The sequence below is a fragment of the Apteryx rowi genome, unplaced genomic scaffold, assembly GCF_003343035.1.
Source record: "Apteryx rowi isolate R43461 unplaced genomic scaffold, aptRow1 scaffold_154, whole genome shotgun sequence".
NCBI classification, from domain to species: Eukaryota; Metazoa; Chordata; class Aves; order Apterygiformes; family Apterygidae; genus Apteryx; species Apteryx rowi.
In genome coordinates this window covers 1,770,303-1,797,627 of record NW_020447797.1, presented here as the reverse complement: position 1 = coordinate 1,797,627, position 27,325 = coordinate 1,770,303, and the positions used below count along the sequence as shown (strand labels likewise).

Below are 27,325 nucleotides of genomic sequence, written 5' to 3'. Positions count from 1 at the left end.
TCACTGCCTTCAAGCCATTCTTCGTGGAGCTGGCGCTGCCCTACGCTGTGATTCGCGACGAAGCCTTCACGCTCAAGGCCACCGTCTTCAACTACTTGCGGCAGTGCCTGCGGGTGAGCGGGGCTGGGCCAGCAGGGCTGGGGCTGGTGGGGGCCAGCGGGGACTGATGGGGGCTTTGGCCATGGTCTGGCAGGTGCGAGTGACGCTGGCGGAGTCGATGCAGCTGGAGGTGTCGGCGAGCGYGGAGGGGACGTATAGCGGCTGCGTGTGCGCGGATGAAGCAAGGACGTTCCAGTGGGGTGTGAGAGCGACCAGCCTGGGTACGGGACGCTGGGGCAACGTCGGGGGCAAGGAGGGGACGTAGCACTCTCTTCCTTCCCTGGCTCCCCAGGGACGGCTCAGAGATGGAGCCAGGCCATGGGGCTGTCACGGTTACATCTCCTGTCTGCATCTGCAGGGGAGGTGAACRTCACGGTCAGTGCTGAAGCCCTACACTCCAAGGAGCTCTGTGGCAGTGACGTGCCCGTGGTGCCCACCCATGGGCACGTGTACACGGAGAAAAAGCTCCTGCTGGTGCAGGTAAGCAGGRCCAGGGGTGCTCTGATGTTAGAACTAAGCGGCTGCAGGTTCCTGGGTCRCAGCCTCCTCTTGCAGGGAGCAGAGCTGCACTCAAATCTATCACCTGCAGAGCAGAGCAGAGCTGCTCCCAGTTTCTTGGCCAGGTTGGATGGCATCTGTGGGCGCTGTAAAGGAGGGATGTCACAGGTACTGAGGCAACTGAGGGAGCATTTGTGTCCCTGCTCGTACACCAGCATTGAGGCAGTGTCTTCCCTTTGCTTTTGGGGGTCAGGTTCAAAGATTTGAGGCCTTTGGCTGTGTGATGTTCATGATGCTCTGCCCTTCTTGTGGGATCACCTGCAACAGCAAATGCTTTCCCCTCTCTGCATCCTGACTCCCAAATCCCACTGACTGGGCAGAGAGAACAGTGGGATCCAGTGGGATGCAATCACCCCAAGCCTGGGGGAGCAAGAGGGGACAGCCAGGGAGGGGAGGCMTTTGTGGGACAGAGAAGGGCAGGATGATTCTGATCTCTGTTTCATATGTGCTGTATCCCTTGTTTTAAAGCCTCCGAGACCGATGTGATGGGAAATTCCAGCTACCAGGCTGTCTCTCTGCTCCAGACCCAAACATACCCCCACCAGACATCTGAGGTCTTGACGGCTGACAGCCCGTTCCCATYCCCAACATTTCATCCCCTTCACCTGCCCCAGAAGGACTCTGCAGCAACATGGTTGAGACAAGGACTCTGAGTGTCTTCTCCACCAGACTGCTCTGAAACACAGCCCTGTTCCCCATCTCTCCCTGACAAGCTGTCTTGGGCAGCCCCTGCAKTCCAGTCTGGGGTCAGGGGCTGCCCGGGTAGCATCTGCTTTGCTGTCCACCAGGGAGTTGTGGTTTCCCTCAAATTGATGTCAGTGCTGGCCGTGTGATCCCACGGAGAGGGGTCCTAAGGCAAGAGGGCTGACCCCGAGCTGACATGGCTCTGCCCTGCCCCTGTCCCAGCTCACTGCTCAGCCAGGTTGAAAAAGAATGAAAAATGCCACCTTCAGGAATGTCACTTTAGCCAAATATGAGATCTGTGTGGAATAAGAAAAATGGAAGTGGTAAAGAAGTGTTTCTTGCAAGAAAGCTACCTGTCTTCAGGCTCTTTCCCACCATCCCTGACCGAAGTCAATGCCTTGCCCCAAGAGCTGGTGGTCTGTGTGGGGTGCTTAGTGTTCCTGTCCTCCTAGTGACGTGTAATAGGGCACTCAGCTTTACTTGCRTAGATATCTTCACTTTGCTTTGCCAAATAAAAACGGAGTCCAAACTCAGCACTGAAAGGGCATTCATTACATGGGTTACAAGGCAGGCTAACCCAAGAAAAGGTATAGCAGAGAGTCAGAGACACCTGGCCAGGAGGATGGCATGAGCTGCTACACGGTAAGGAAGACCAGAAGCCATGAAGGCAGGAAATGAAAAAGGAGTGGGATGAGTTACCCCACACTTTGGAGGAGTGGGCTTTGAACTCCTAGTGGGCATTTCTGAGCTGTCACAGCTCCCTGGCAGAAGAGCCAGCCAGGCTGTGTTAAATCTCTTGGTGTTTTCCAGTGACTCTCCAGCATTTCCRGTTCAACAAGATTCTGTCTCAAAAGGCAGGGAACTCTGGCTCTGATCTGGGTGCACTCGGTTCTTCCGCTCCAAAGCTGCCAGGAACACTGAATGACAAATCCTTCGTGCAGTATTTCCTCTAGGCAATCCCACAGGCATAGAGCTGAGGGGCAGAGGCACCTGCTGCTGAATTGCTCTCTTCCCTGCCGTGCTGCCTAGGGCCCCCTCCACCTCCTTACCCATGCCCCAAAGTGCTCCGTGTGCTGTTGGCCTCTGTCACTTTGAACTGCCCCTGGGGACACAGAGAGGGGCACTGACTTGGCTCCACATCCTGTGGCTATGGGACAGGCTCAGGGTCAGCGTGTGCTCACTGCAAGCAGGTCCAAGGTCAAGCTGGGAAGTTATCCATGGGCCTGGATCACTGGGGCGCATGGCCAGGCATGGGCACGGCTGCGATGCAGCAGGAGCCGTAGTTCAGGCAGGGGCCAAGCACTAGAGCTGCGGCTTAAACAGCACCCGTGGGAGAAGGGATCAGCCCCAGCTGTGCCGCCCTGCAGCGCTGTCTGGCTGCCTCTCCCTATGTCCCCAGCCCACAGCTGCACGGTCCCTTAGCCCCCGGAGTGGGAGCATGTGCTCCAGACCACTGACACTGTGTCACTGTCCTGGGGCTGCCTTGGCTTTCCTGGATGCCCACCGGGACGGAAAGAGGCAGCTCAGGCCAGGCCCCTGCTGGTGTCTGGCCCTCCAGCCCTGCACACAGAGGAAAGCGAGTGTTTGGAAGAACAAATGGTGCTGGCACAACAGCCTGACTCAGTCCTGCTCCTGTGCCCACAACTGATTTGACTGCAATGAAGGAAACTTGGCAAAAAGACAACCTGATACCTGAGACCAGCCCAAATAGCTACTGTCTGGCTAACTTTGAAATACCTGGAAACAAACCCTTCTGAGAAATTGTCACCAACTCACCTACTGGTCCCACGATATGCTGCCCACTTTCATTTCAGGAACTCCTCTCCCACTCCTTCCTGCCAGCATTTCCCAGTACCTTGGGTATTACAGCACCACTGTGTGTAGGAGGGTCCTGTCCCTATAGCTTTGAACCTCTATAGCCTACATGAACCTTTCCTCAAATTGCAAAAATCTGTCAGAGCCTTGAACCCAGGGAGCTGTGGGCAGACAGTAAACATTGCCCTGGTTATATCTCCTGGCCCCCACCACATACCTGTCACAACTCTTGTTTGCTTGCTGGATGGAAAGCAAATATCTCATTTCAGAAACTGCAACAGAGCAGAAGAAGCAGGTCCATAGCAGTCCAAAACCTGGAGAAGGAGACTGTAGTTGTCCCCAGCACCCATTTGCAGCTGGAGGCATGATGCCCTCAACAACTCTGCTGTGCCTGCTCCTTTACATCCTACATCTCACAGCTGGAACATCTGCAGAACCGTAAGCCCTCTCTACATCCGTCTATCTGAGGCTGGTGGGAGGGTGTTCAGTCTTGGCTCCCTGGCAGTGCACAGTGGATGATAATCCTTCCTGTGACTGTGCTTGCTGGCTGGGGTGGAAATGCTTGGGGTGGTGGGTTGTCCCTGCCCATGATGGTAGAGCACTTGGCACCTGGAGGCTGCTGGGGCTGGTGTCTCCGGGCTGGTTTGTTGTAGGTGTAACCTCACAGACAAGCTGATGTGTGAACAAAGCCTTTGCTTTGCTGAGCCAAGAAGTCAGTGTGATTCCAGAATCTGAGACGGGACTGGGTGAGGTGGACCTGTGTGCTGGCCCAGCACAGCCCATGCCCTCAGTTTTCTGTGCACCTGGGGGCTCTTTGATTCACAGGGGTGTGCTGTCCTGGGATGTCTCTTTGCTCAGGTGCTTCATCCCCACAGCCCTCACGTTGGCACTTCTCCTTTCCAGGCATTACGTGGTCACATCCCCAGCTGTGATCTACTACCCGCACACAGCGATGCTGTGGGTCCATCTCAGTGATGTCCATGAGTCTGTCTGGGTGACTGTCCAGCTGGAGAGACCAGATGTGATGAGTAACATCACCCTGTTGGAGAGGGAGGTCCAGGAGCCTCATCTATATTTGAACGTCACCTTCCCTGTGAGTCTMATCCCTGTGGCACAACCATAAGCCTTGTGGGGGGATGCCCTGGACATCATGCTGTCATCAAGCAAAGCAGTTGCCACCAGCATCCCTGAGCCTGGGGCTGCCTGACGTGGCACTCCTCATGCTGCTGTGCAATCCTACGGCTACGGAGCTGGAAGAGGATGGGAGCAGGTGTAATTTCCCCATCTTTTTGTAGAGTCTCATCCTTCATGCAGGCAAAACAGCCCCAAGCCCAGCCCAACTGTTCAGCAGCTGAAATGATCCCTGTTGGAAGGTGTCCATCTGGGTGAGGAGTGCTCCGGGTCACTTGGAGTGAGCAGATCCTGGGCGTGGCGCATCCCTTGTTCTCGCCCCTCCTTGCTCCTGGTGCCTGGGGCAGTGCAGGTGTTTCTGCGGGACTGCGGGGCAGAGCCAGGCACCCCCGGCCACTCCCGCTGTAGCAGCTCTGCACCATGACAGCCTCTCTTCTGTCATTTCCCCCGGGTAGGCTCCAGCCCCCTCCAATGGGAAGGAAGAAATCGCAATCCTGCACGTTTCAGTCCAAGGCGATTCCCTGGAAGTCTCCAAGAAGAAGAAGGTGATGCTGAAAGCCCTGGAGCCTGGGATCTTGGTACAGACAGACAAGGCTGTCTACAAGCCTGGGCAGAGAGGTGAGGGGGCAGAATGGGGTGCCCCACGCCGGGGTCTGGCTGAAGGAACCAGTGGGAGAGAGGCATCCGCCTGTGCCACGGGCCCCAGCACACCCGTGGGGAGCAGGAGGCCCAGCCTCGCTCCCACCCCACGTGAGCCACGCAGAAACAGGAGGGCTTACCCTCGGGTGTATTGGGACCCTCAGCAGAGATGCTGAGGGCTGGCTGGGCTCAGGGCAATGCCAAGACACCCTGGCAGCATGCAGCACGGGAGGCTGTGCCGCTTGGAGGGCAGTGTCCCACTTCAGGGCTCGGAGTGGGTTTCCATCAGCTTTCACCATTGGGAATCCCCTGCCAGTGGACACAGCCACCGCTCACTCCTGCATCCTCCTTTGCTCTTTCCAGTGAAATTTCGAATCGTCTGTTTGGATAAAGACTTCACTCCCAGTAACAACAAGGTGAGAGTAGAGTTGGGGAAGGGGGGAGGTGACAGGTCTCCCCTGCACTGCTTTCCAAGCCRTGAGAGAGGTGTGGGAGTCAGCTAGCACCATGCCCCTTGGGAATCCTGCCTCAGCCAGCTCTGCCTAGGTAGGTGCGTTTCCCAGGGGCAGGGACGGCTTGTATCATTCGTGTAGGCTTCGGCAGTGTAAGGAAAGAGAAAACAGAATCGCATGTGTGACCTGGGACTGTACCCAGTTAAACTTCTGGTCAGGAACATCGCAATGGTGAGAGAGAAGCAGGAGAATTTCTATCAATATCTAATGGGTTGCCAAACACCAGAGTTGCAGGCAGGTTCAGGCTCCGTCGCTCCCGAGCAGTCCTGCTCACTTGGCTCTCCGAAAATGCAGGAGGGTCCCCAATTAAATCGTTGCTGACTTGTTGCTAAGACAGTAAGGGGGTGATGCCTCTCCACGCAGTGCTGGCAGTGCCATCGGCTCACTCTGGCTAGAGCCGTCCATACAGTCCACATCAGTCCCAAAGCGAACTGGAAGGTCGGAAGTACACAGCATCCCACAAATAATCTTCACTCTACCCACTCCATTGCCCCTGAGATGTCCCCACCTTGGTGAGACCCCTGGGCTGTGCTTTCAGTTTCTCCTCTGACCCTCTTCTGTTTGCCTTGCAGCTGCCCCTCGTGCTCCTGAAGGTCAGTCTGAGAGAAGGAGGGAGGCAGGGCTCCTGGGAGGTGTGGGTTTGGAAAGGCAGCATGGAGGGCAGAGGAGAAATGTAATACGGCCATGGTCTGTTTTATTGCGGTCTGGGTGCTGCCGGGTTGCATGGTGCTGCCCTGCCCCAGGGGCACAGGGTCCCTCGAGGTGCCCTGGGAGTGAGGGGCTGACATGGTGTGTCCATGTGTGCAGGACCCCAGCAGGAACCGCATCGCACAGTGGCGAGATGTGAGCCCACAGCAGGGCATCGTGGACCTCTCCCTGCCTCTGTCTGCAGAGCCAGCCCTGGGCACGTACACCATCGAGGTGGGGAAGACGAGACACTTCTTCAGCGTGGAGGAATACGGTACGTGGGGAGCAGGGCCGGGAGGTGCCTGGCAGATGGGAACCGGATATCAGCATGGCACTGCGGGCAGCGTGTCCATGGTCCTTGTCAGGGGAAACGCATCTCAGGCTCTCCTGCAGTTCAGCTGCCACATGAGACCTCTTCCCTTGCGGGCCACGGGTTCACTGCTTTGTCCTTCCAGGTCCTGYTCCTGAGATGCAGCCAGTCTGCATTTGAGACTGTCCAAACTTCCCCAGGGAGAGCCCTTCGTCAGTGCTGTGGGATCCAAGGGGTGGCGGCGGTGCCTGTCCAGCTCTGGCCATGCAGGCACCGACGTCCTTGTGCTGGGAGTGACAACCCCTTCTCCCCTTTGCTTCTCCCTCAGTGCTGCCCAAGTTTGAGGTGACAATTGAGCTTCCCGTCGTGCTGCTGGAGACGGACAAGAAGTTCCAGGTGGATATTTGTGGCCGGTGAGTCTAAAACAGGCTGTGTCAGGAAGATAGAGGGGATGAAGGGATCTGACATGATGTGGCCCATCAGGCAGTGCTTCTCCTCACATACCTGGCACACCCTCACCACTCTCTGCTCCACAGGTACACCTACGGGAAGCCAGTCCAAGGGAAAGTCCAGGCCAGCTTGTGCCAGCCCTTGAGGCGACGCAGGAACTTCTACAAGGCTCATGGAGTCCCCCCACCACACATCACGAATTGCATCCAGGTTTCTGGGCAGGTGAGCGCAGCTGGGGAGTGTGGATGCTGCTGGCTGGGGGTCCTCAAGGTGCTTATCCCATCCTGTCTGGGGCATGGTGATGAGCTGAGCTCAGCATCAGCACCAGGACAAGGAGAGTCTCACAAGAGGCAATCAGTGCCAGAAGGTCTGCTGTGACCATGGATAGTCAAGGTCCTGGCTCACATCTCATCCTGGCACCATGATGGGAATCACAGTGTGTCTCACTGCAGAGTCACCCTGCAAGTACCACCAGGACAAGCAAAATCAGAGACCTGAGGTGCCAGGGCAGCCCATATCCAGGACTGCTACTAACCTGGCTGATTCTCTTCCTCCAGACCGAGAAGAATGGCTGCTTTTCAACAGAGGTTTTGATGGCTGCCTTCAACCTGACCAACACCATGTATCAGAAGCGCTTGCAAGTCCAGGCCTCTCTGGTGGAGGAGGGGACAGGTAGGGTCAGTAGTGTCTTCCTGCGCAGGAATGAGCATTGTTACTAGTGCATATTTTTGCATTCATTGCTGCATGCAAAGCACTGCTATGTTTTAAAGTACACATGTGAGGGAATGAGGCCCAGGTGGGAACGTAAGTCAGGTCTGCAAGACAATACTTTTAATTCAAAGTAGAGAAATGGTCAGGAAGCAAAAATGATTTGCCGAGATCCAACAACTCAGTTAACACTATGGCTAGCAATGACTCTAGTCCTTGTGAAACAAACAAGTCACTTCAATGACTCAATTCAATGGGTTTGGGGTAGAAAAAAACAGGAGATTCACAGAAAAAAAAGATTTCTGATCTTTGGTGGGGTGGGTCAGGGCTCCCATGTTTCCGTGAAGGGCAGGCACAGGACTTTGACTGACCGACCACTTGCAGGTGGTGCGAACTGTGGTCAGAGCTGCCAGCTGCAGAGAGAAAACTGAAATGTCCCCGGGCCATTCCTACACCCTGAAGGGAGATGTTGGCAGCAGCTAACCTGTGCCCTGTGTCCCAGCAACACCCTTAGCTCCCCTCTCCCTCTCTGCAGGGCTGGAGAAAAACACCACCAAGAGCTGTGAGATCTTGCCTGACGTCTTCACAGTGACCTTTGAAAACACTGATGATATCTACAGGCCTGGGATCCCTTACACTGGGACGGTAATGGGGATTCCCTGCACCATGCAGAGCTCAGCCCGCACCCTGCTACAACAGTCCCGCTCCCACACTGCATGCCGACCCCGCAGCCCTCCTCTCCCACCTCTGCCCTCTGCCACGCAGCTCCACCCCAGAGCTGGGCATCTCTCCTTCCCTCATGGTGCAGATGCTCCTGACGGGAGCCGATGGCTCTCCGCTGAAGGAGAAGCAGCTGCTGCTCATCGTTGCATCTGGAGGAAACGACACAAGACAGATCTTCCTGACAGACGAATCTGGGAGAGCTTCCTTTGAGCTGGACACCTCTGGCTGGACTCAGAGAGTCTCCCTGAGTGTAAGTAAGTGACCCATGTCTCAGCTCCTCAGGGGCCTTGCCCTGCATCCTCTGGTTGAACGGGGCTTGACACCTTTTCCAAACAGGCAGGACAACTCCTTGCATCGGTGGTGCCTGGTGCTCTGACCACCACCTCGTGGTCGGCTCTAYGCTCTGCTGCTAACCTCATGGTTTTCCTTTTCCCCCGGTGGACACAGCACTGAGGCAGTGGTGTGAGCTCAGCTGCTCCATCGGCTCATTGCTGTGGAGCTGTCTTCACCCTTCAGCACCCTGATTTCTACCTCCATCATTCAGGCTCAACTCAACGAGACAGATCATGACCAGGAGTATGATGGGTCAAAACTCAGCCACCAAAGTGCCTTCCTCTCCCTGAGACCCTTCTATTCAGAGAGCCAGAGCTTCCTGCAGATCCACAGGCTGGAAGAGGAGCTGCCCTGCAACCAGCCCCACCAGCTCCAAGTGGATTACATCCTTGCCAGGGAGGCCCTGGGGACTGAACTCCAGAGCGTGCACGTGGTCTTCCTGGTGAGCCCACACATGAAGGGCGGGCAGCAGGCATTAGGGAGAGCATGCGTGAGTTTGTGTGTGAAGGGCCATAGCCACACACACAAGTGCATGGTTGTGTCCCACTTGTGATTGCACTTTGTCCCCTTTGACCTGAGGACAAGACAGTGAGCACTCGCTCCTGACTGGATTGAGGTGTTCAGCCCATGCTTTTCTGTCCCTTGCCTCCAAACAGCACAGTTAAGATGACTGAGGGACATACATCAGTYAGTAGAGGGGTCTGCTCGCACTATTGGACGTGCTTGCCAATGGAAGATGTGGGGGGCTGGAAACCAGCAAAGGTCAAAAACCCTCCATAGACTCTAGCCCTTGGATCCATCGGGGTATTTTGCTTCCACACAAAGCAACRGTTTAGTCATTCCCACCTCCTCCTCTGCAGGTCATGGCCAAGGGAACCATTGCCATGGTCCTCAGGAAAGAGCTGCACTTGCCTGGGGAGGATGGTAGGTCTCAAGTCACGGACAGGCATGTGCAGGGCTCACCATGGCCCTGTTTGTGTGCAGAGGGCTCTGCTRTGTGCACCTTGGGCTGATTTACTTCCATGTTTCCCTTGGCCCAGGGCTGAGAGGCTCCTTCTCCCTGGAGCTGCCTGTYGGGCTGGAGCTGGCACCAACCGCCAAGGTGCTGTGCTACGCGGTGCTGCCCAACGGGGAGATGATTGCTGACAGCACGGAGCTCCACGTGGCCAAGTGCTTCCCCAACAAGGTGAGTGAAGGCTGTGGGAGATGGGAGAATTACCCTCCAGCCTATCTATAGCTGTGTGCCCAGGGCTCCTTCCTGCTCTGGAGGTACTGCAGCACCACAGTCTTTTTAACTTGTGCCCTGATCCCCAAGCCCCTGAGCCTGCATTTATCCATCTTGTGCAGCTCCAGGAGAGACCTCCATGCCCATGGCTTGGCTATTCTAGCTGGGACCAGCTCCTCTTTGGGAGGTGGCTCCCTCTCCTGCTCTTGCCACCTGGTATTCATGTCCCCCCTCAGGTGAAGCTGGTATTTTCAGAGATGAAGGCTCTGCCTGGCTCAGAGCTCCGCCTGGAGATGCAGGCCGCCCCTGGGTCCTTGTGCGCCGTCCGGGCTGTGGATCGGAGCGTGCTACTCTTAAAACCTGAGGCTGAGCTCAGCACGGACACAGTGAGTCGTGGCAGCTGCCCGGGGCGCTGTGGGGGCTTCACCTCCTTCTGCAGTGCCAGGAACCAGCTGTGGATGGGGGGGGAGGAATGACACTTGCTAGGGCCTCCCATATGGGGGCTCTGGGCTGTCCCCAAGTGAATGTTCAGCCCCTGACTGCCTGTGGCAGTCCTCCCAAGGGGCTTTAGCTAGTCGGCTGTAGACCCCAGGCTTGTTTTATGCCTAAAATGCCTGTGTTTATTCCTAGGTCTACAAAGTGGTCCCCAGATTTGAATATCCTGGAAGGATTCAAGACCCACCTTATTGTCCAAACTCTTACTGGAACTTCCTGCCAGAACCTATTGCTCCTTTCATTCCTTTTTCTACTAGGAGAAAGCAAAAGAGGTTTCCCCATCGAAGGAGGCATCTTTTGTCCCCATATTTTTCAAATTCCTTCAGGATGGAGTCCTATAAGTTGTTTCAGGTAGAGGTCCTGCCTACTTGTGCGTAGTTGTTCCTTTTCAGCCCAGGAGCTGGCTGTGATTTGCGCAGGCCCCTGGAAAGCAAGGCAACATCCCTTCAAAGCCACGGTCATGGCTGGTCCCCAGAGGATGCTTGTGGTGACCCACCTCCCTCCCTTGGGATTCCCCTCGGAAGCCCCATGATGCCCAAGGCAGGGACTGTGGGCAGACTTGTGGCGTACTCAGGGCTCTGGTGCCCTCCAGCAGCCTCCATGCCGGCTGTCTCTGCAGGGACATGGTGAGGTGTGTCTCCCGCAGAGGTTGCTGCATGGTGGAAGTTTATCTTTCCCCATACAACCTTGCAGGATATATGCAGGGCAGTCACCCACCACACTGCCTTTGTCCCCTCATGCTCCATCTGGTGATGGAGATACCTGCAGTGTTTCCCCATCAGGCATGAGCTCGTTCTTCCCATGAGTAAAGCAAACAGTAGCTGTGACACTGAGCTGTGTGGAGAAGCAGTCTGCTGGGGATATCTGTGCTGCTGTGGCATTGGTGGAGGCCTTTCCCCCTTCCTGCAGATCCAGGCTCTGCTACTTCTCCACTTTTTCTGCAGCCCAGTGACTAGTTATCATTTTGATAGGAATCTTCCTCCTTCAGGGTTTTGGAGATGGTTGACCTATTTTCTTTTTCACAGGCTGCAGCAYTGAAAATTTTCACCAATGCGAAGATCAGGAGTGTGTGCAAAGAGAGGTACAAGACGTCCGTATTCAGCACCTTGGGTCCCAGAGGTCAGCACACCTGCCCTGGCTTGCTSGTTCTGCTGAAGACGGCCTGAGAGTCAGGAGAGGAGAGATAGGAGCTGGTTCCTGRTCCTGGCACAAAGGCTGTCAGGCCACAATTTTCCCATGCCTTCAGGGGGTCTTGGAGCCATCCCAAAAATTCACTTGGCATCAGAGAAGCAGAGACTGGGCCACAGGTCCTCCCATTCTCAACASGGTGGTGGGAAAGGCTGTCTCACACAGCTTTGCCTTATGGAACCACTGGATGTTTCCCATGCTGGTTAGAACTGCTCAGGTGTCAGTTCTTAACAGAGGAGGATTTTGACTACTCTCAGGCTGCCTGCAGCCAAGGTCCAGCCTTAGACTCCCCAGAAAAGGAGCAGAGATGCAGAGAGATCCACTGGCACCCCACACTCATGTCCCTGCTCACCCAGGAGCAGATCCTAAATCCTCCTCTGCTTTCTCCAGGGAGCATGAGACCTATAGCGAACTTTATGCAGAAAGACATACGAGAAGATATGGTAGAAACGAACTATGTGCTAGAATTGCCCCTGATCCAGGAAGAGTCACCGGCACCGCGGACATATTTCCCAGAGACGTGGCTGTGGGACCTGGTCCCTGTGGGGTGAGTGAAGATGTTCCCTTCAGGGCTGGTCCCCAGACAAGTGCTCCTCATGTATGAGACAAGGCCAGGCCAGCTCCTTCTCTCCAAAGGGCTAGCATGGGCAGGATGGCATTGGTGCATTTGTGACGCTCTTGTGCCACCCTGCTGCAGCGAGGGAGGCTCTGCGGAGGTGCCGGTCATGGTGCCCGACACCATCACGGAGTGGAAAGCCGGGATGTTCTGCACGGCGGGCCTGGGCTTTGGGCTCTCCCCCACCATCACCCTCACTGCCTTCAAGCCATTCTTCGTGGAGCTGGCGCTGCCCTACGCTGTGATTCGCGACGAAGCCTTCAYGCTCAAGGCCACYGTCTTCAACTACYTGCRGCAGTGCCTGCGGGTGAGCGGGGCTGGGCCAGCAGGGCTGGGGCTGGTGGGGGCCAGCGGGGACTGATGGGGGCTTTGGCCACGGTCTGGCAGGTGCGGGTGACGCTGGCGGAGTCGACGCAGCTGGAGGTGTCGGCGAGCGCGGAGGGGACGTATAGCGGCTGCGTGTGCGCGGATGAAGCAAGGACGTTCCAGTGGGGCGTGAGAGCGACCAGCCTKGGTAYGGGACGCTGGGGCCCCATTGGGACCCAGTTGTCCTGCTGCTTGGGAACCCTCTGAGAGGATGGGGTGGGCAGGGAGGATGAGGGAAGAAGTAATGAGATCTTGGAAATGCRGCTCCGCTCCACTTTTACCTTCCCCATTTCCTTCCCACCTTCACCCATCTCCCAGCAATACTCCTTTCCCTGATCCCCTCCATCCCCACCCAGGCAGCCCCTGGGCTATGCCAACCTGGGGGGCTGTGGTGCAGACTGGGGGGCTCCGTCAGGACTAGGTGCCCTGTGTGCGTCCGCAGGGGAGGTGAATGTCACTGTCAGCACAGAGGCCCTGCACTCTGAAGAGCTCTGCGGCAATGAGGATCCCGTGGTGCCTGCCCAGGGGCGCGTGGACACCGTGATAAAGCCTTTGCTGGTGCAGGTCAGCCAGGCCAGGTCTGCTTTGGCCGTGGAGCCAAGGGGTAACAGGAGCCTGGTGGTTCTGTCAGGGGCTGAGGYTACTCCGAGTATTGTCCCCTGCCACTGCAATGTCACCGTTCATGATGCTGACACCTCTCTGCTTCGCGCTGCCCTGGCCCAGTGAGGCCAGGGAGCTTTGTGGAGGAGAAAGAGGGTGATGGGTTTGTGGACAGGGATGCATCTAAGCAGGACAGGGGGTGTGAGGGGACTGGGGGGAGTGGAGAGAGCAGGGCAGAGCAGCATGAAGCCCTGAGGTGTGCTGGGCTCTTAGCAGCCCTCGGGGAGCAGTGGAAGCACTGCTACAGGGCCCTGGGAGCAGGGCAGCGSCTGGCACCCAAGTGCAGGCTGCAGGCATGGCCCTGGGTGGCAGGGGGACATTGGYTGGTCCCTCCTCCTGACCAGCTCTCTGATGCTGCTTTCCCACAGCCCGGAGGAATCTTGGAGGAGAAGGTGTCCAGYTCCCTGCTCTGCCAGGAAGGTAGGACTGGCCAGTGGTGTCTGGCACTGCTGTGGGTGCCCTACAGCAGCTGCAAGGGCCACCAGGGCAGGGTTCTTAGGTGCTCTCAGCCGAGACGTCCCATCCTCATCCTTGAGCACATGGAGGAGGGGAGGGATGGAGCAGGGCAGTGGCAGGCGATGGTCCCGTGGGTCAGGCCTGGAGGAGCTGGTCATTCCCAGTTGTCGTTTCCCTCTGTTCCTGCAGCCTCTGAAGAAATCTCCCTGGAGATTCCTGAAAACATCTTGGCAGGTTCCCAGCGAGCCCAAGTCACCGTGATGGGTAAGGAACTGGCAGAGGCCTGGGGGTTGTTTGGGGCAGGAAGGCTGGAGAGCTGCTTGGGTGCCCTAATACCTCTGAGGAGGGACAAGGCAGATTCCTGGGGCAGGGGGATGCMAGTGCCCATGGGGGATCCCTTGGTGTCAGCAGTGCTCTGGCCTGACCTCCCAGCACTCTGGATCCCCCATGGTCCACCCTTGGCAAGGGTTGGGAATGCCCAGATCAGAGATGGGATGGGATATGGGACACAGGGCAGGGGGAGGAAGGAGTGGTGCAGCTGGTGATGGTGCCCCCACTTTCCTTGGGACAGGCGACATCCTAGGCAACGCTCTACAGAACCTAGACCATCTCCTGGCCATGCCCTACGGCTGTGGAGAGCAGAACATGGTCCGCTTCGCTCCCAACATCTACATCCAGCAGTACCTGGAGAAGAGTGGACAGCTGCGCCCAGATATCCGGGCCAAGGCTCAGGGCTTCCTGCAGAGCGGTGAGAGTCCTTGGCCCCTCTCCTCACCCTGGAGTCACTTAGAAAGCCCTGTCCTAYCCTGCCTTACTGGCAAGGGCCACCATTGCCCCACATCTTCCTCCCTGTTTTCTAAATGCTCCACGGGGTGGGTCTGGTTTCCAGGCTCATAACCATCACATAAAGACTTGTCTCTCATCTCCTCCCCACAGGGTACCAGCGAGAGCTCCTCTACAAGCACAATGATGGCTCTTACAGCGCCTTTGGGAAGAATGATCCCGAAGGCAATACCTGGTGAGGGGCTGCACGGCACAGCCATCACCTGGGCAAGGGGCTTTTCTGGCCAGCCATGCCTCAACCGCTGGCACATYCCTTCAGGGACCAGCCTTGACAGGGTTTTTCCTGCCCTCACAGCTCTGCCTGTACCCCAGATCCATGCTCTTCCCCTGGGCTTCCACCCCCTCTGACCTCTCACTCATTCACAGGCTGACAGCTTTTGTCCTCAAGTCCTTTGGCCAGGCCAGAGCCTACATAGCCATTGATGAGCAGCACATCGAGGACGYGCTGGGCTGGCTGCAGAAGCAGCARCAGGACACGGGCTGCTTCCAGAGTGTGGGAAAGCTCTTCAACAACGCTTTGCAGGTGGGCCGGGTGTGGACACGCAGTCCTTGCCTGGGATCAGCTCCTGGGAACCTGGTGGGGATGTGGAYGGAGACAGGAATGAATCCCTGCGTCAGTGGCACAGCCTGGTTGGACCCATCTCTTGCTGTTCCTCTCGCAGGGTGGCATCTCCGATGAGCTCTCGCTGTCAGCTTACGTCACAGCAGCGCTGCTGGAGCTGGGCCTGGCCCCCACGGTGAGGACAACCTGGGTCTTCCCTGGCAGTCGGTGGGATGGGGATGGGCATGGGGACAGCCCCGTACCAAGGTCTACCCATGTAGATCTGTGCAGGGAGGCTGCTCCCAGACAGACCCAGGTGTAACCAGCCTCAATGGGCAGAAGAAGTCCCGATATGGGCTACCAGGGCCTCCAAGCGATGACCATGTGCATGGGCTGACCCCTGATAATGATTCTGCTTGGTGTCCCTTGGTGTCCCCTGTCCCATGCCAGGACCCCATGGTCAGCAGGGCCCTTCAGTGCCTGGAGGCATCGAGAACGGATGACCTCTACACACAGGCGCTGCTAGCCTACGTCTTCGGGCTGGCAGGGATCACAGGGCAGTGGCAAGCCCTGCTGCAGAGCCTGGCCCAGCATGGGGTCAGCACAGGTACCACTAGGGAAGGGGCAGGGCAGGGCTGGAAGGGCAGTTCCTGCCCCAGGCAATACTCTTCTCTGCCCTGAGCCATCCTGTGCCAACACCAGTCTTGTGGTGTTGAGTCCACACCTGGAGCTGTGGGGCTGCCCTCCATCTCCTTCTCTTCTAGAGGGGCAGCTCTACTGGCAGAGGAAAGTCAAGGCTCTGCCCAGCTCGCAGTCCCCCTGGGCAGCAGCCGCGTCAGCAGAAGTGGAGATGACTGCCTACATCCTCCTGGCCTTCCTGTCCCAGCCCCACGTGTCCTCTGACCACTTGGCAACTGCCTCCTCCATCGTCCGCTGGCTCAGCAAGCAGCAAAACCCTTACGGAGGCTTTGCCTCCACGCAGGTACTGGTGCTGGGGTCCCAGCGAGGCCAAAGCGATGTGGCTGCTCTGGAGATACTCCTGTGTCTTGCAGCAGCCTGCAATTTGGGGTGATGCTGACTCAGTGCCTCTCCTTCCCCAGGACACTGTGGTGGCCCTGCAAGCCCTGGCCAAATATGCCACCCTAACGCACAGTGGCAACGGGGACTTGGCGGTGACGGTGAAGTCAGCGACGGGCGCCGCACAGGAGTTCGTCCTGGAGAACAGCAACCGGCTGGTGGTGCAGCAAGCGGCCCTGCACGAGCTGCCTGGGCAGTACGTGGTGCAGGCACACGGGCAGGGCTGCGCCCTGGTGCAGGTGGGTACAGCCCCAATCCCCGCGCTGCCCCCAGCTCTCTGCCTCTAACCCTCCTGTGTTTCCCCAGGTGACTCTGCGCTACAAYGTGCCTCCCCCTCCGAGCACAGGCACCTTGGAGCTGCGCGTGGAGACGGAGCCCAAGGAGTGCACCGGCGATGCCAGCACCCGCTTCAGCCTCATCCTCCGGGCACGGTATGCAGCAGGGCTGCATCCCCAAAGCCCCTTTGCCCACAGYGACAGCGCACAGGGAGGCCAGCGGATCCCAGTGCTGGCAGGGGYGTGGGAGCAGCCGGAGGGTGTGTGGTCCCTGCAGGTAAGGGAGACAGGAAGGCAAACCCCAACCCTGTCCCCAATCTGAGGCTCTGCCCTTGCAGGTACACYGGGGAACGTCCCGCCACTAACATGGCTGTCATTGAGGCCAAGCTACCATCTGGCTAYATCCCCGATAAGGACTCCATGACGGAGGTGAGAGCCCCTGGCTGTCTTGGGTATCCTCTCCCAGCGCTTCTCCAGGGCCAAGGCAGGCTGCTGCAGCACCCTCCATCTGCCCCACCTGGGCACTGGGTGCTTGCTCTCCCCTCCAAGCATGGAGCAGCCCTGGCCAGGGCAGAGGGCCACCCATGGGGGAATGCATGGCCCTGGYTGTGGGAAGCCCCCAGTAGCTGGTAGAGCAGTCCCTCCACAGACTGAGCCGTTTGCTCCATGTGCCCCCAGGTGAAGAAGCAGAAACTGGTGAAGAGGGTGGAGGTGCAGACTGACCAGGTGACACTTTACCTGGACCAGGTGAGATGAGAGGATGGGGACGGGACCAGGACCCCAGCCCACTGCAGGAAGCTGGGGAGCAGGGCTGGAGCGTGGGGACATTTCCCCACCATTTCCAGCTGAGAGGGCTGAAGCAGCCAGATGTAGTTATACTTCACCCTCGGGATCCCTCCACAGCTGACAAAGGAGGAGGAGACCTTCGTTTTCTCCGTGATGCAGGACTTCCCCGTGAGCAACCTCCAGCCGGCCACTGTGAGACTATACGACTACTATGAGACAGGTGAGCCCTGCCGGGGACTTGCCCTCTTGGGGTGCCAGGAAAGGTCTGGCCCCACTGCTACCCCTCACTCCCCCAACAGTCAAAGCCTGCACCACTGCAGTCCCAGCTCCACACAGAGGCTCTGGTGCCTCAAAGGCAGCCTTAGGACCTGATGGAGACTTGCCAGATGCCTCAGCAGGACCATGGGGACAGAGCAGCAGGCCTTACCCCTATGCTCATGCTCCCAGGCACAGTTCATTAGCCCAGTATTAGCTCCACAGCTCTTGGTGATGTCTTGAAGCTCAGGAATGGCTCAGGGAGGCAGCAAGAAGAAGAAGAAAGGCTCCACAAGCAGGGTATGGAGAGGGGGAGGCATGAGGCCATACTGACCCTGCCCTGCATGGGAGTTGGTGCTGAGATTGGGCCCCATTTGGGTTATCGGTTAATAGTGATGAGCTTTGGCTCATTAATGGGAGCAAGCCCAGGGGCCAGCTCACTGTGAGCCCACAGGAGAGCACTGGGCCCTGACAAACATGGTCCTTCTCATTGCAGGTGACCGCACAGATGCTGCATACCATGCTCCTTGTGGCTCAGGTAGGGGTCAAGCCCAGGCAGGGCAGAGGGGCCAGCCCCATCATCAGGACCCCCAAACAGGGATCTGCCATCCCCAAAGGGGCAGCCCAGGCTGTGCTGACCCCCTGGACCCAAGAGAACGAGGGCAGYGAGCAGGGATGGTGCAGCCAAGCCATGAGGGGAATCCCTGGCTAGATCCACGGGGATCTGCTGGCCAGAGGTCAGGCTGCAGAGAGCTGGGGGTGCAAAGAAGTGCTTTGCTCCCTTTGAGGCRGGCGCTGAGACAGGCTGGGCTCAGACCCTAAGCAGATTTGGCCTCCCTTTTTGCCCTTCTGTGGAGCTCCTCCCCATGGGTTTGGGGTCACGCAGCGACCCACCATGCAGGCACATGCAGAGRAAACATCATGGGGGGTGGCACATGGGCCTTGGGAAGGGGCAACAGGGAAACAAGGAGGGAACGGGATATAGAGTTCCCCAGGATGGCTTTAGAGGGACAGGAGCAGCCAGGCACAAAGCCAAGRGTGGCTGGGGGGTGGCAGAGGAGCTGCTCTTCTCTCCCAGGACACCTTTTTCCATTTTGAAGAGGCAGAAGCCCAGAAGAAGGAAAATTTCTAGCGAAGCCTGACCCTGGCAGCTGGTCCTTCCCGTTTGCCCTCGATTCCCTCAGCAGTGCTAGCCCCCGATGACCGGGACGGCCGACGGTCTCTGCTCCCACCCTGGCCACGGCATCGTCCCTCCACGCGGGCAGAAAGCATCTCAGAAACGCTCACAGCACTGCCAGCAGCTGGCACAGCATGACAGGGCTCACTCCAGACCCAGCCACTTCTCCCCTAGTAGCAGCCAGGGATGCGATCCCATCAACATGCGTTTGACTAGGCCCTGCTAGCTCAGCGATGGGTGGTGGGCAATGGAAGCAAGCCCTAGCCTCACCAGTGGGGAGGAGCAGCTCAGGTCACCCTGTCCTGGGCCTGAATAAATAAGTTTACTTAACTGCATCTTTTTTTGCTGTCTTTCTTTTCCTATAATTGTTGCATCCCGCACCTGGAGAGGTGGCAGGGGTCTTCTCTGCAGCTGGCCAGGGGGGCTGAGGTGCCTGATGTGGACTGTTTCCTGGGGGAAGCAGGGCAGATTTCACAGTGCTTGTGGGCTCCTGGGGTCAGCCTGCTGCAGAGCAGGTTGGCCTGCGCCCAGCTTCTCTGTCAGTGATAAAATAGGTGGACCGAGGCAGTTTGGCTCCCTGAGGCATTAATAGAGAGCTACAGGGCTGCCCCAGATACCCATGGGTCCTCCCTGTGCTTGACAAACAGCGCACAATTTGGGAAGGGATGTGGCAGCTCCTGAGCAGCCCCTCTGAAGTCGATGACAGCGCAGGCCCCTCACCTTGCCAAGACGCAGGACACATCCTGGGGCATCCTCAGACCAGGGTTTAATTCTGTTGCAAATGAGGAGCGATTCCGTGCAGAGCAGACTGTTGGGACTGACACCTGTCTGCCTCAGAGCTTAGCACCAGCAGCCCCACACAGTCCTGGGTGTGCAGTGGCTCTGGGGACCTGCCTGTCGCCAGGACTTGGGTGATAAATATGGCCCCAGCAGTGATCTGCTCAGAGCCATGACCCCTCTTGGGACAGCGAGGGCTGGCGTGGGTGCTCGCTCTACCTCTGCAGCCCAAGATTCTCCCAGCAATGTGGCCAAGCTGGGGAGCCAGCACGACTGCAGGGACCAGGAGATGCCGCCATCCAGCGAGCACTTGAAGGGGGTTGATGCCCAGAGCTGAGGCCAAATTAACCTTCCTTGCGTGTCGGCACTACCAAGGGCAGGAGGCAACGTCAAGGCACTGAGGAACAGGAGCGCGTTGCTAACTCACTGCCCCATCTCCAGAGAGAATGGCAGGCTGCTCCTGGGGCCGCAGTTGGATCAGTGTCTGGTGGAAGGAGGGCAGGAGCCAGCCCTGTCCAGCACCCCCTAGTCAAGTCCCTCATGGGGAAAAGAGTCCATCCCACATCATTTACGGTGCTTTTTCTTCTGGTCTTTGCGTTTCTGAGCCCTCACATCCTTCTTCAGGCGGCTGTCAACAACCTTGAACTGGCCCTTGACCCCTGGGGGRCGACGCACCCGGGGTCCTACGCCCTTCTTAGCCACCAAGTAGGTGACCTGCCGTTTCTCCTTGCCCAGKCCGGCCTTCTTGTAGATGCTGCAAGAAGAGCGGGACAAGTGAGAACCAAAACCCCAGCCCAGTCAGCAGCCCAGACATAGCAGGATTGCTCTAGGAGCTTGGCATCAGCACTTATCCAAAGGCCAATACTGGGTCCCAGGCTCCACAGGGCAGCTATACCCCAAGATGGGGCTCCCCAGGACAAGTACGCAACTCCTCCCAGCTYTTGCTTGCTCTCCTGCTGTGTTGTCCTGCTCCCTCCATCTTCCCAACCCTCAGCCTACCCTCAGATCCAGCCCAGCTCTCCCTGGCCCTGCTGGGTTACACCCACGAGCTGCTCCCACACTGCGGCCACGGGGACAGGGCCTTGCCATTCAGGCCAGCACAACCCAAAGCATCCGGATCCCGGCTTCACCACTCACCGCCGCAGCTGGGCCACTTTCTCCCGCTCTGAGATATCCACTGTGCTCACCACGGCCTCTGCTTTCTTCTTCATCTGCTCCATCTTCTTCAGCATCTGCAGGGAGAGCAAAGGTCAGAGGCAAACAAAATTGGGCGGACAGAGCACCTGGGATGGTGGGGATGGYGTGCCTGTCCAGAACCACAGCCCAACTCACCCGCCGCTTCTTGCGGGCCTTGGCCTCTGCCACCTTCTTGATAGGACGGGCATTGATTTGGCGCCAGCGCTGCCGATACTCTTCCACTGTCTGCCGGTCTAGGGGTATCTGCTTGCGCCGGTGCTGCTTCTCCTCCTCTGTGAACCACTCAGGCAGTTCCCCCTCATCCTCATTGAAGGAATATCTGGGGGACAAACAGATAGGCTGTAAGTGGGTCACGGGGTCCCTGCCAGCTCCCTGCCCCACACCAATACATCTGCCACCCCCACTGCCTGTCCTGTCAGGGGACCAACCACATGCTGTTCCCCCTACAGCAACCACAGCTGCAAGTACCTGTTGAAGGAGTCGTCAATCAGGTCCCGTCTGGCCTTTTTAGAGGTGGCGATGACTGAGCCGAGTGCCAGGCCCTCTGCATCCAGGACACGGGCTTTCCTCACTGCGGCACACAGATGGATTAAAGCTTGGTCTGTCTGCAAGCAGCCTCAGACCCAGAGGGCCAGCAGACACTCTCCTTCCCAGCCCAGACACACATGGCCTGCTCCTGCTTCCTGTCCCCAAAGAGGGACTCGTGGTGTCACCTGACACACGGGCCCAGACTGCAGCCCCGCTCACCTGGGTCTTCAATGGGCACCACTTCGAAGCCATCTGACTCGTCTCGGGCTCGCTTCTTCCCCACCGGTGTTGGTGGCCTGCAGGGAGAAGAGGAGAGCTGTCAGGACTGGGGTGGGGGCAGGCTTGGATCCCCCTGTTCCCCCTTCTCCTGGGCTGTGGAGCAGGATAGAGCATCCAGATTGCCCCTCTCCCACCCCTCACCTCTCCTCATCACTGCTGCTGTCATCATCACTGCTCTCCTCATCCTGTGCTTCACCAGCATCTGGTCTCATGTCCACTGCGGTCTTGGGCTTGGTCACTGCTCCGTCCTGAGGAACCTTCTTCTGCCCTTTCCCTTTCACCTTGCCTACAGAACAGGAGCCATTGGGTGAGAGAGGGTTGAGGCAGACCCCATAACTTAACCTCTCCTCCAGAGACAGGGCTCGTTAATGCTACATTAATGCAGGCTCGTTAACTGTACAATGTTATAGGCTGGAAAGGATCTCTGGAGATCTCCAGCTCCACACCAGCTCCCCACAGAGGTCCCCCAGCAATGTAGCCCCCACACTGACCTGTCCGAGACTCCCTCTGTCTCTCAGCCAGCATCTGTGACTGTCCCAGTTCCAGGTCTTCATCCGCATCATCCTCGATRCCAGAGAAGGCATCCTGCGAATGGAGGACAGCATATCAGGGGATGTAGGGTAGAGTTAGGGAGGAGATGTTGAGGCCAAAGCTGTCCCATCGGTTCCAGGCCATGCSGACTCACCTTCCCAAACCACAAACTAGTCTGCCGTTCCTCGAGCACTGACTTCTCCTCCAGGGGCACCAGAAGGGGATTTTCCTCTTCCTCCCCTGCCTCCTCTTCCTCCTCCTCCTCCTTGAAGGTCACCCTTTGACAGACAGCAGCAGGATCAGTGCCCACAGCCAGGACAGGGTGTGCCTCCCCTTCCCCAAGTCCACAGAGCTGCTCCAAAGGGAACCCCTTCCCCAGGACAGCCTCTCACGGCCCTCACCTCTTTGCACCCTGTTCTCGCCTTTCCCGCTCCAGCTGGCGCTGACGTGCCTCTATCTCAACCAGCTCCTCTGGGTCCAGATCGCTGGCCAGGGATACATCATCCGCTTCGTCCCGATCTGAGAGACAAATGTCATCGTCCCCAGGCCCCATCTCCAGGAGGGCGTCTGCTGATGCCATGTCCCCCCGGGCCACCTCATTCAGCAGCTGCAATATGAGTGAAACAGTAGTCACGAGCACCAAGTCCACCTCCTAACTGCCTGCCAACATCCCAGCCCCGCCAGTGGCTCTGGGAACCTTCCCGCTGTCCACGTACCTGGGTCTTGCGGATAGTCTGGAGGGAGAACATGCTGGTGTCACCCTCATCAGCAATGGAGACACCGGGGAGGTCCATCTTCAACTCCACACGCTCACGCTGCTTCCGCTGCTCCTTCAGGATCTTCTTTTTCTTCCTGGAGGAGGAGGCGAAGAAATGAGGCCACACTGGGCTCCCACATCCCAGTGTCTCAATCCACTGCCACATTGCTGCCAAACCTCCCCCAGGACCAAAGGGCCCAACAGCACCATCATCCCACTGTGAAGGGTCCCCARCCTTGGGGCAAAGAGACCCTACAACAGCTGGGAACAGCTGCTTCACCTGCTTGGAGGAGCAGATGGCCCCAAAGACCCAAAACCCAGAGCCACTACCCCCTCTCYGCAGGGGATAGACCCTGACATTACCACCCCATCCCCACAGCTGGAGCCTTGCTATGCTATGCTARCATGATGTTCCCCTGGCTCTCCTCATCTGAGCTGTTTTCACCTCTTTAACTCTGCCAGCTCCTTGGCCTTCATCTCCGCCAATGCCAGCTCTACCTCCTCCTCTTCTTCTTTYGCCACCTCATCAGCCGTGGCTCTTGGTGACATCTTCTTCTCCTCCTCCTGGCCTTCCTCCTCTTCGCTGGAGCTTAGGCTGCCAAAAAGAAGCAGCTCAGAGCGTCTTTTCTGGTGGCAGCCCCAACCAACCACAGCGGTGCCTTGGGGCAGCCCTGGTTTCTCCTACCTGATATCTAGCTCCTTTGCCTGCTCTTTCAGCTTTTTGGCCAGGAAACGCCGYAGCTTTGTCCTCCAGTTCAGCAGAGCCCTGTGCAGGGAGGCAGCCAGTTAYAGACACCCGCCTAGACCCAAGCGTGACACGCTGTCCCAGTCCCAGTCTCCCCAGTACCTGAGCTCCTTGCGTCCCAGCACGCGGATATCCTTGCAGCACTGACGCACCTCCTCCGTGGTGGCACTGTGATTCTCCAGCTCGCCATCCCCTAGCGTGATCTGGACGCAGCAGAGAAAAAGGGCTGCCACTCCCAAGCCCCAGCCCYTGCCCTGCCTCCACTCCCTCTGCAGGAGCAGGGCTGGGAACCACCACTGGGGCAGCTGGCTGCCCTCTTTCACTGCTCTGTGCTCCTGAGGACCAGGCTCCAGGGCCACCAAGGTTCCTCTGGCCTCAGACACTCACCTCATTAGCCTTGGAGAGGAAGTCCACGGGGCTGGGAGCCTTGAGGAAGTCCATCAGGGTGAAGCGGCGGTACAGGGTTGTGTCACCATCTGCGTAGCCTTCTGCCTACAGGAGAAGGGAGCCTTGAGAGCCAGGCAGCTTCAACCACCCCCAAAAGTCAAAGCATTTCACATAATTTGTAWCTAGCTGCAGCATCCACCTAAAAGTGCCCAGGTGACACAGGGACAAGAGCAGGTTACCAGGCCCTACAACCTGCTGAGTAACAAGCCCTGCTCCAGGATGTCTCCTCCAGCCTCAGCCTAACCTCAGAAAGGAGACGGCGATACAGGCTTGTGAAGCTCCACTCCCAGTTGAAGCTGTATGACACAGCCGTTGGTGTCCTGTGCCCCAAAAACATCTCACAGAGACATAAGCCCCATGGCCAACTATTGCAAGGAGAATGCAATACTGATCTATCACCACCCACCCAGCCTCAGGGCTTGTTCACARCTCCCCCATCACCACCTTCAACACCTGTGAACCTCCCCATTACCAGCTCTTCCAACCTCTGGTATCCTGGGATCTCTCGTTTTCCTGGACAGCTTTCCTGATTAAATATCTTTACCCACCATCCCCAGCCCCTTTCATGTGTGTTTGGCTTTGCTGCCCAGCAAAGCAAGCAGGCCAGCTGCCCAACACCCTTCTCTCTCCTGCAGCTTTTCAGCTGCTCGTGAGCTCCCAGAAACCATCTCCTCCTGCTCCTCACAGACTTGGTCTAACTGCTGCCCCGACAAAAGCTCTCCCTGCCCATCTGTTCCATGAGGAAGTTGAGCCTCGGAAGGCAGGTGGCTCCCCAGGACAAGGAGAGTAGGGAAAAGGGCTCCACAGGGCCAGACCTTCTCTCAGGCTGTGGCTGTTCTCTTGAGTCAGYTCTTTGCTAAGGGACACTTAGTCCACCCCAGGAGCACACCATTCTCATACCTTTGGCTTCTTCTTGCTGAGCAGYTCAGTCACAGACTTGGTCTGAACCTCGACCTCCTTGAAGGCATATTTTGGGTCAAAGAACTTGCTGTCAATTTTATCTGGAGCCTGATAACCTGTGATGGGGGAATCGGAGATATCAGCAGGTTTCTCCCTGCCCTGTCCCAGTGCCCCAAGCTGCCAACGGCTGCAAGTCCCCCTGGCCGCTCACCCTGGCACACCACGAAGATCTCAGCGGACTCATTGCGAGAGGCTTGGGGCTTGGTGGCCTGGACCTTGCGGAAGAACTGCTGGAAGATCCAGAGGAGAGGCTGATAGTCCCGGGAGCGAAAAACTTTGGTGATAAACCAGCCGCCTTTGCAGAGGAATTCGCAGGCCAGTTTTAGGGCCATGAGAGTCAGGTTGGCTGAAGTGGGAGAAAGCAGCAGTCAACAGAGTTGTCACCTCCTCATCACCTGGCTCCCTGTCCCACAACATGTGCCAACATCCACTGTGCCCTGCTGGGGCATGAGACAGACCCACCCTCGCAAGCCCCCTGCAACTGCTCCAGGCCACGCTGCAGTCCCGCGAGGGCCCTACCTTGGGAGTAAGCATCGTGCACCCAGCTGGCCCCCACGTTGGGTGCTCCATCGTTCAGCACCACGTCCACCTTCCATGTCTGCAGCTCCTTGCGCAGGGCCTGAGGGCCAGAAGCACACGTTAGTCCTGCTAACACTTGTTGCTCTGCACGAGCCGGCAGGAGGCATCACCAGTCCCCAAAAGCCCATGTTTCCACCTGCCTGCCAACCCAGACACTCAGTTCAGCCCCCTGCTCTTGTCCTACCCCCAAATGAGCCCTGACTAAACAGGTGGCGTGACCCCCAGCCCAGGTAGACCTGCTGAGTCCCAAACTGACCCATGACACTTGGTGGGGTGGCGGGGAAGTTTTTACCTGGCGRCACTTCTCAGTAGTGATGTCCTCCTGCAGCGTCACCACGTTGGGAATGGGTTTGATAGGGACCAAATCCACTCCTGATATAAGGAAGAGATGTCAATACCGCGGTTTCTCCCCCTCAACCCAGGTTCCAGCTTGTCCCAATCTGGATTTGCAGCTTATTCCCTCCATATACCAGGGCCCTCAAAGCACCCTGTCCCTCGGTCACAGCCAAGGACTGCAGTGGAGGTCCCTGCCCCCAGTCTCCCCTAGGACATCCTTGCCCACCCCTGCTCCAGCTCAGCRCAGGGTCCCACCACTCACCAATGATCAAGCTGGAAACAGGCATGAATTTGGAAGCCACCTGTAACCTGCAGAGAGCAGAAAGGGTCAAAGCTACAGCAGGATCTCATGAGAGCCCCCAACCTTGAATTGTGCAGCCTGAGTCACAGGCACCCTTGAGTCAGGAACAGGTTAGATACCCAGACAGAATAACTTGGATAGCCCCATCTTGCCATGTAGGGGAGCCACAAAGGTTTGGGGCTACTGGRCTAACAGCACACACAAATGAAACGATCACTAAAGAGTACTTCAGTCTGCATCACTTATACACAGCCCAGRCACTGAGTCTCCAGCAAGCAGATGCCTGTTGGCTTATGGTTCAGACCCCTCAGCAGCATGGAGCGTTTTAGCACCTTCAACAAGAAGCAACCACGTTTCTCATCAATTCCCCCAAAGCAACAGGGTATCTGGGGCCGGTGGAGTAAACAGAACTTTGGCTGCACCTTGTGCAAACCAGCTTCCAAATGGGAGCCAAGCGAGTGTGTTCCTCTGTGCTCTGACTGGTCTGGCCCATCCATGCACCTCCAGGAGGGAGGCCCATGGGGCAGCCAGGCCTGGCGCGGGGCAGCCAGGCCTGGCGCAGGGCAGCTGGAGACAGCAGGCTGTGGCTTGGGGCCCCAGTGACACTCACCACCCACCGGGGGCCGCACATAGGTCCAGCAGCGCCCGGGCCTTCTGCAAGAACTGGAACTTTCTATTGAGCTGGAGAAGTTTGAAGGAGGAGCGGGAACGAAAGCCTGTGGGAGGAAGAGTGAGGGGTTACAGATAACTGGGATTTACGGGTTTCCCCCTCTCCCTCCGGCAGCGCTCGGGCCCCACTTACCTGTCTCCTTAGCCAGGTGGTAGAACTTGTCCCGACGGCTCTTGCCCACTTTGCTCTTCTTGCCCATGGTGGCGTTGGGCTGGGATCCCGGTGGGAGCTGCGGTCAGCTCTGCACACGGAGCTGCRGGGAAGCCAACGGGGTGAGCTCAGGGCGGCGGGGCCGGGAGGGACGACCCGGTGTCCCTCCACTGCCGCCGGTGTCCGTCGGTCCTGGGGTTCCCACACCGCTCCCTGGCCTACCCCGGCCCAGTGTCCCCCCAGCCCCGGCCCCAGTGTCCCCCTCTCCACGGGGCCTGCCCCGACCCCGGCGCCCCTCAGAGTCCCGGGCCTCATCGACCTACCTCGGCCTCAGGGTCCCTTCGCCGCCCCAGTGTCCCCGCGGCCTGCCCCGGCTCCGCTCACCGCCGCGCTCCCGCGTGCGCGCCCCGCTGCCTCGGGCTGCCACCCGCGAGGTGACTGGCTTCCGCTTCCGGTCGC

General features: G+C 57.9%; 2 protein-coding genes across 2 annotated transcripts; one reads left to right on the top strand and one right to left on the bottom strand.

Annotated features, from left to right (window-relative positions):
- The first annotated feature begins 181 nt into the window (after nt 1-181).
- On the top strand, nt 182-19,723 carry LOC112962777 (alpha-2-macroglobulin-like). The gene is made up of 38 exons (XM_026059247.1): nt 182-320; nt 458-579; nt 1,446-1,471; nt 4,060-4,249; nt 4,743-4,905; nt 5,290-5,342; nt 6,011-6,031; nt 6,246-6,399; nt 6,764-6,848; nt 6,972-7,107; nt 7,443-7,557; nt 8,129-8,238; nt 8,402-8,566; nt 8,789-9,091; nt 9,510-9,573; nt 9,690-9,835; nt 10,111-10,328; nt 10,696-10,720; nt 11,395-11,488; nt 11,948-12,104; nt 12,255-12,480; nt 12,561-12,687; nt 12,982-13,103; nt 13,568-13,619; nt 13,845-13,919; nt 14,227-14,403; nt 14,592-14,673; nt 14,865-15,021; nt 15,161-15,235; nt 15,490-15,646; nt 15,804-16,021; nt 16,140-16,355; nt 16,423-16,547; nt 16,730-16,820; nt 17,070-17,138; nt 17,295-17,397; nt 17,929-17,970; nt 19,614-19,723. Exons 1-38 carry the CDS (start codon nt 182-184, stop codon nt 19,721-19,723), a joined length of 4,710 nt encoding a protein of 1,569 aa, XP_025915032.1.
- Nucleotides 19,354-27,296, bottom strand: FTSJ3 (FtsJ RNA methyltransferase homolog 3). Its single transcript, XM_026059254.1, has 22 exons — nt 27,190-27,296; nt 26,849-26,969; nt 26,657-26,762; nt 26,008-26,054; nt 25,702-25,781; nt 25,350-25,449; nt 24,982-25,176; nt 24,771-24,886; nt 23,811-23,915; nt 23,526-23,626; nt 23,364-23,444; nt 23,124-23,273; nt 22,638-22,773; nt 22,323-22,528; nt 22,076-22,199; nt 21,882-21,975; nt 21,532-21,676; nt 21,331-21,407; nt 21,052-21,154; nt 20,719-20,902; nt 20,524-20,618; nt 19,354-20,140 (listed from the first exon to the last, which is right to left on the bottom strand). The coding sequence occupies exons 2-22, from the start codon at nt 26,913-26,915 to the stop codon at nt 19,951-19,953; spliced, it is 2,502 nt and encodes an 833-aa protein (XP_025915039.1). The 5' UTR covers nt 26,916-26,969; nt 27,190-27,296; the 3' UTR covers nt 19,354-19,950.
- Between the last annotated feature and the right edge of the window lie 29 nt (nt 27,297-27,325).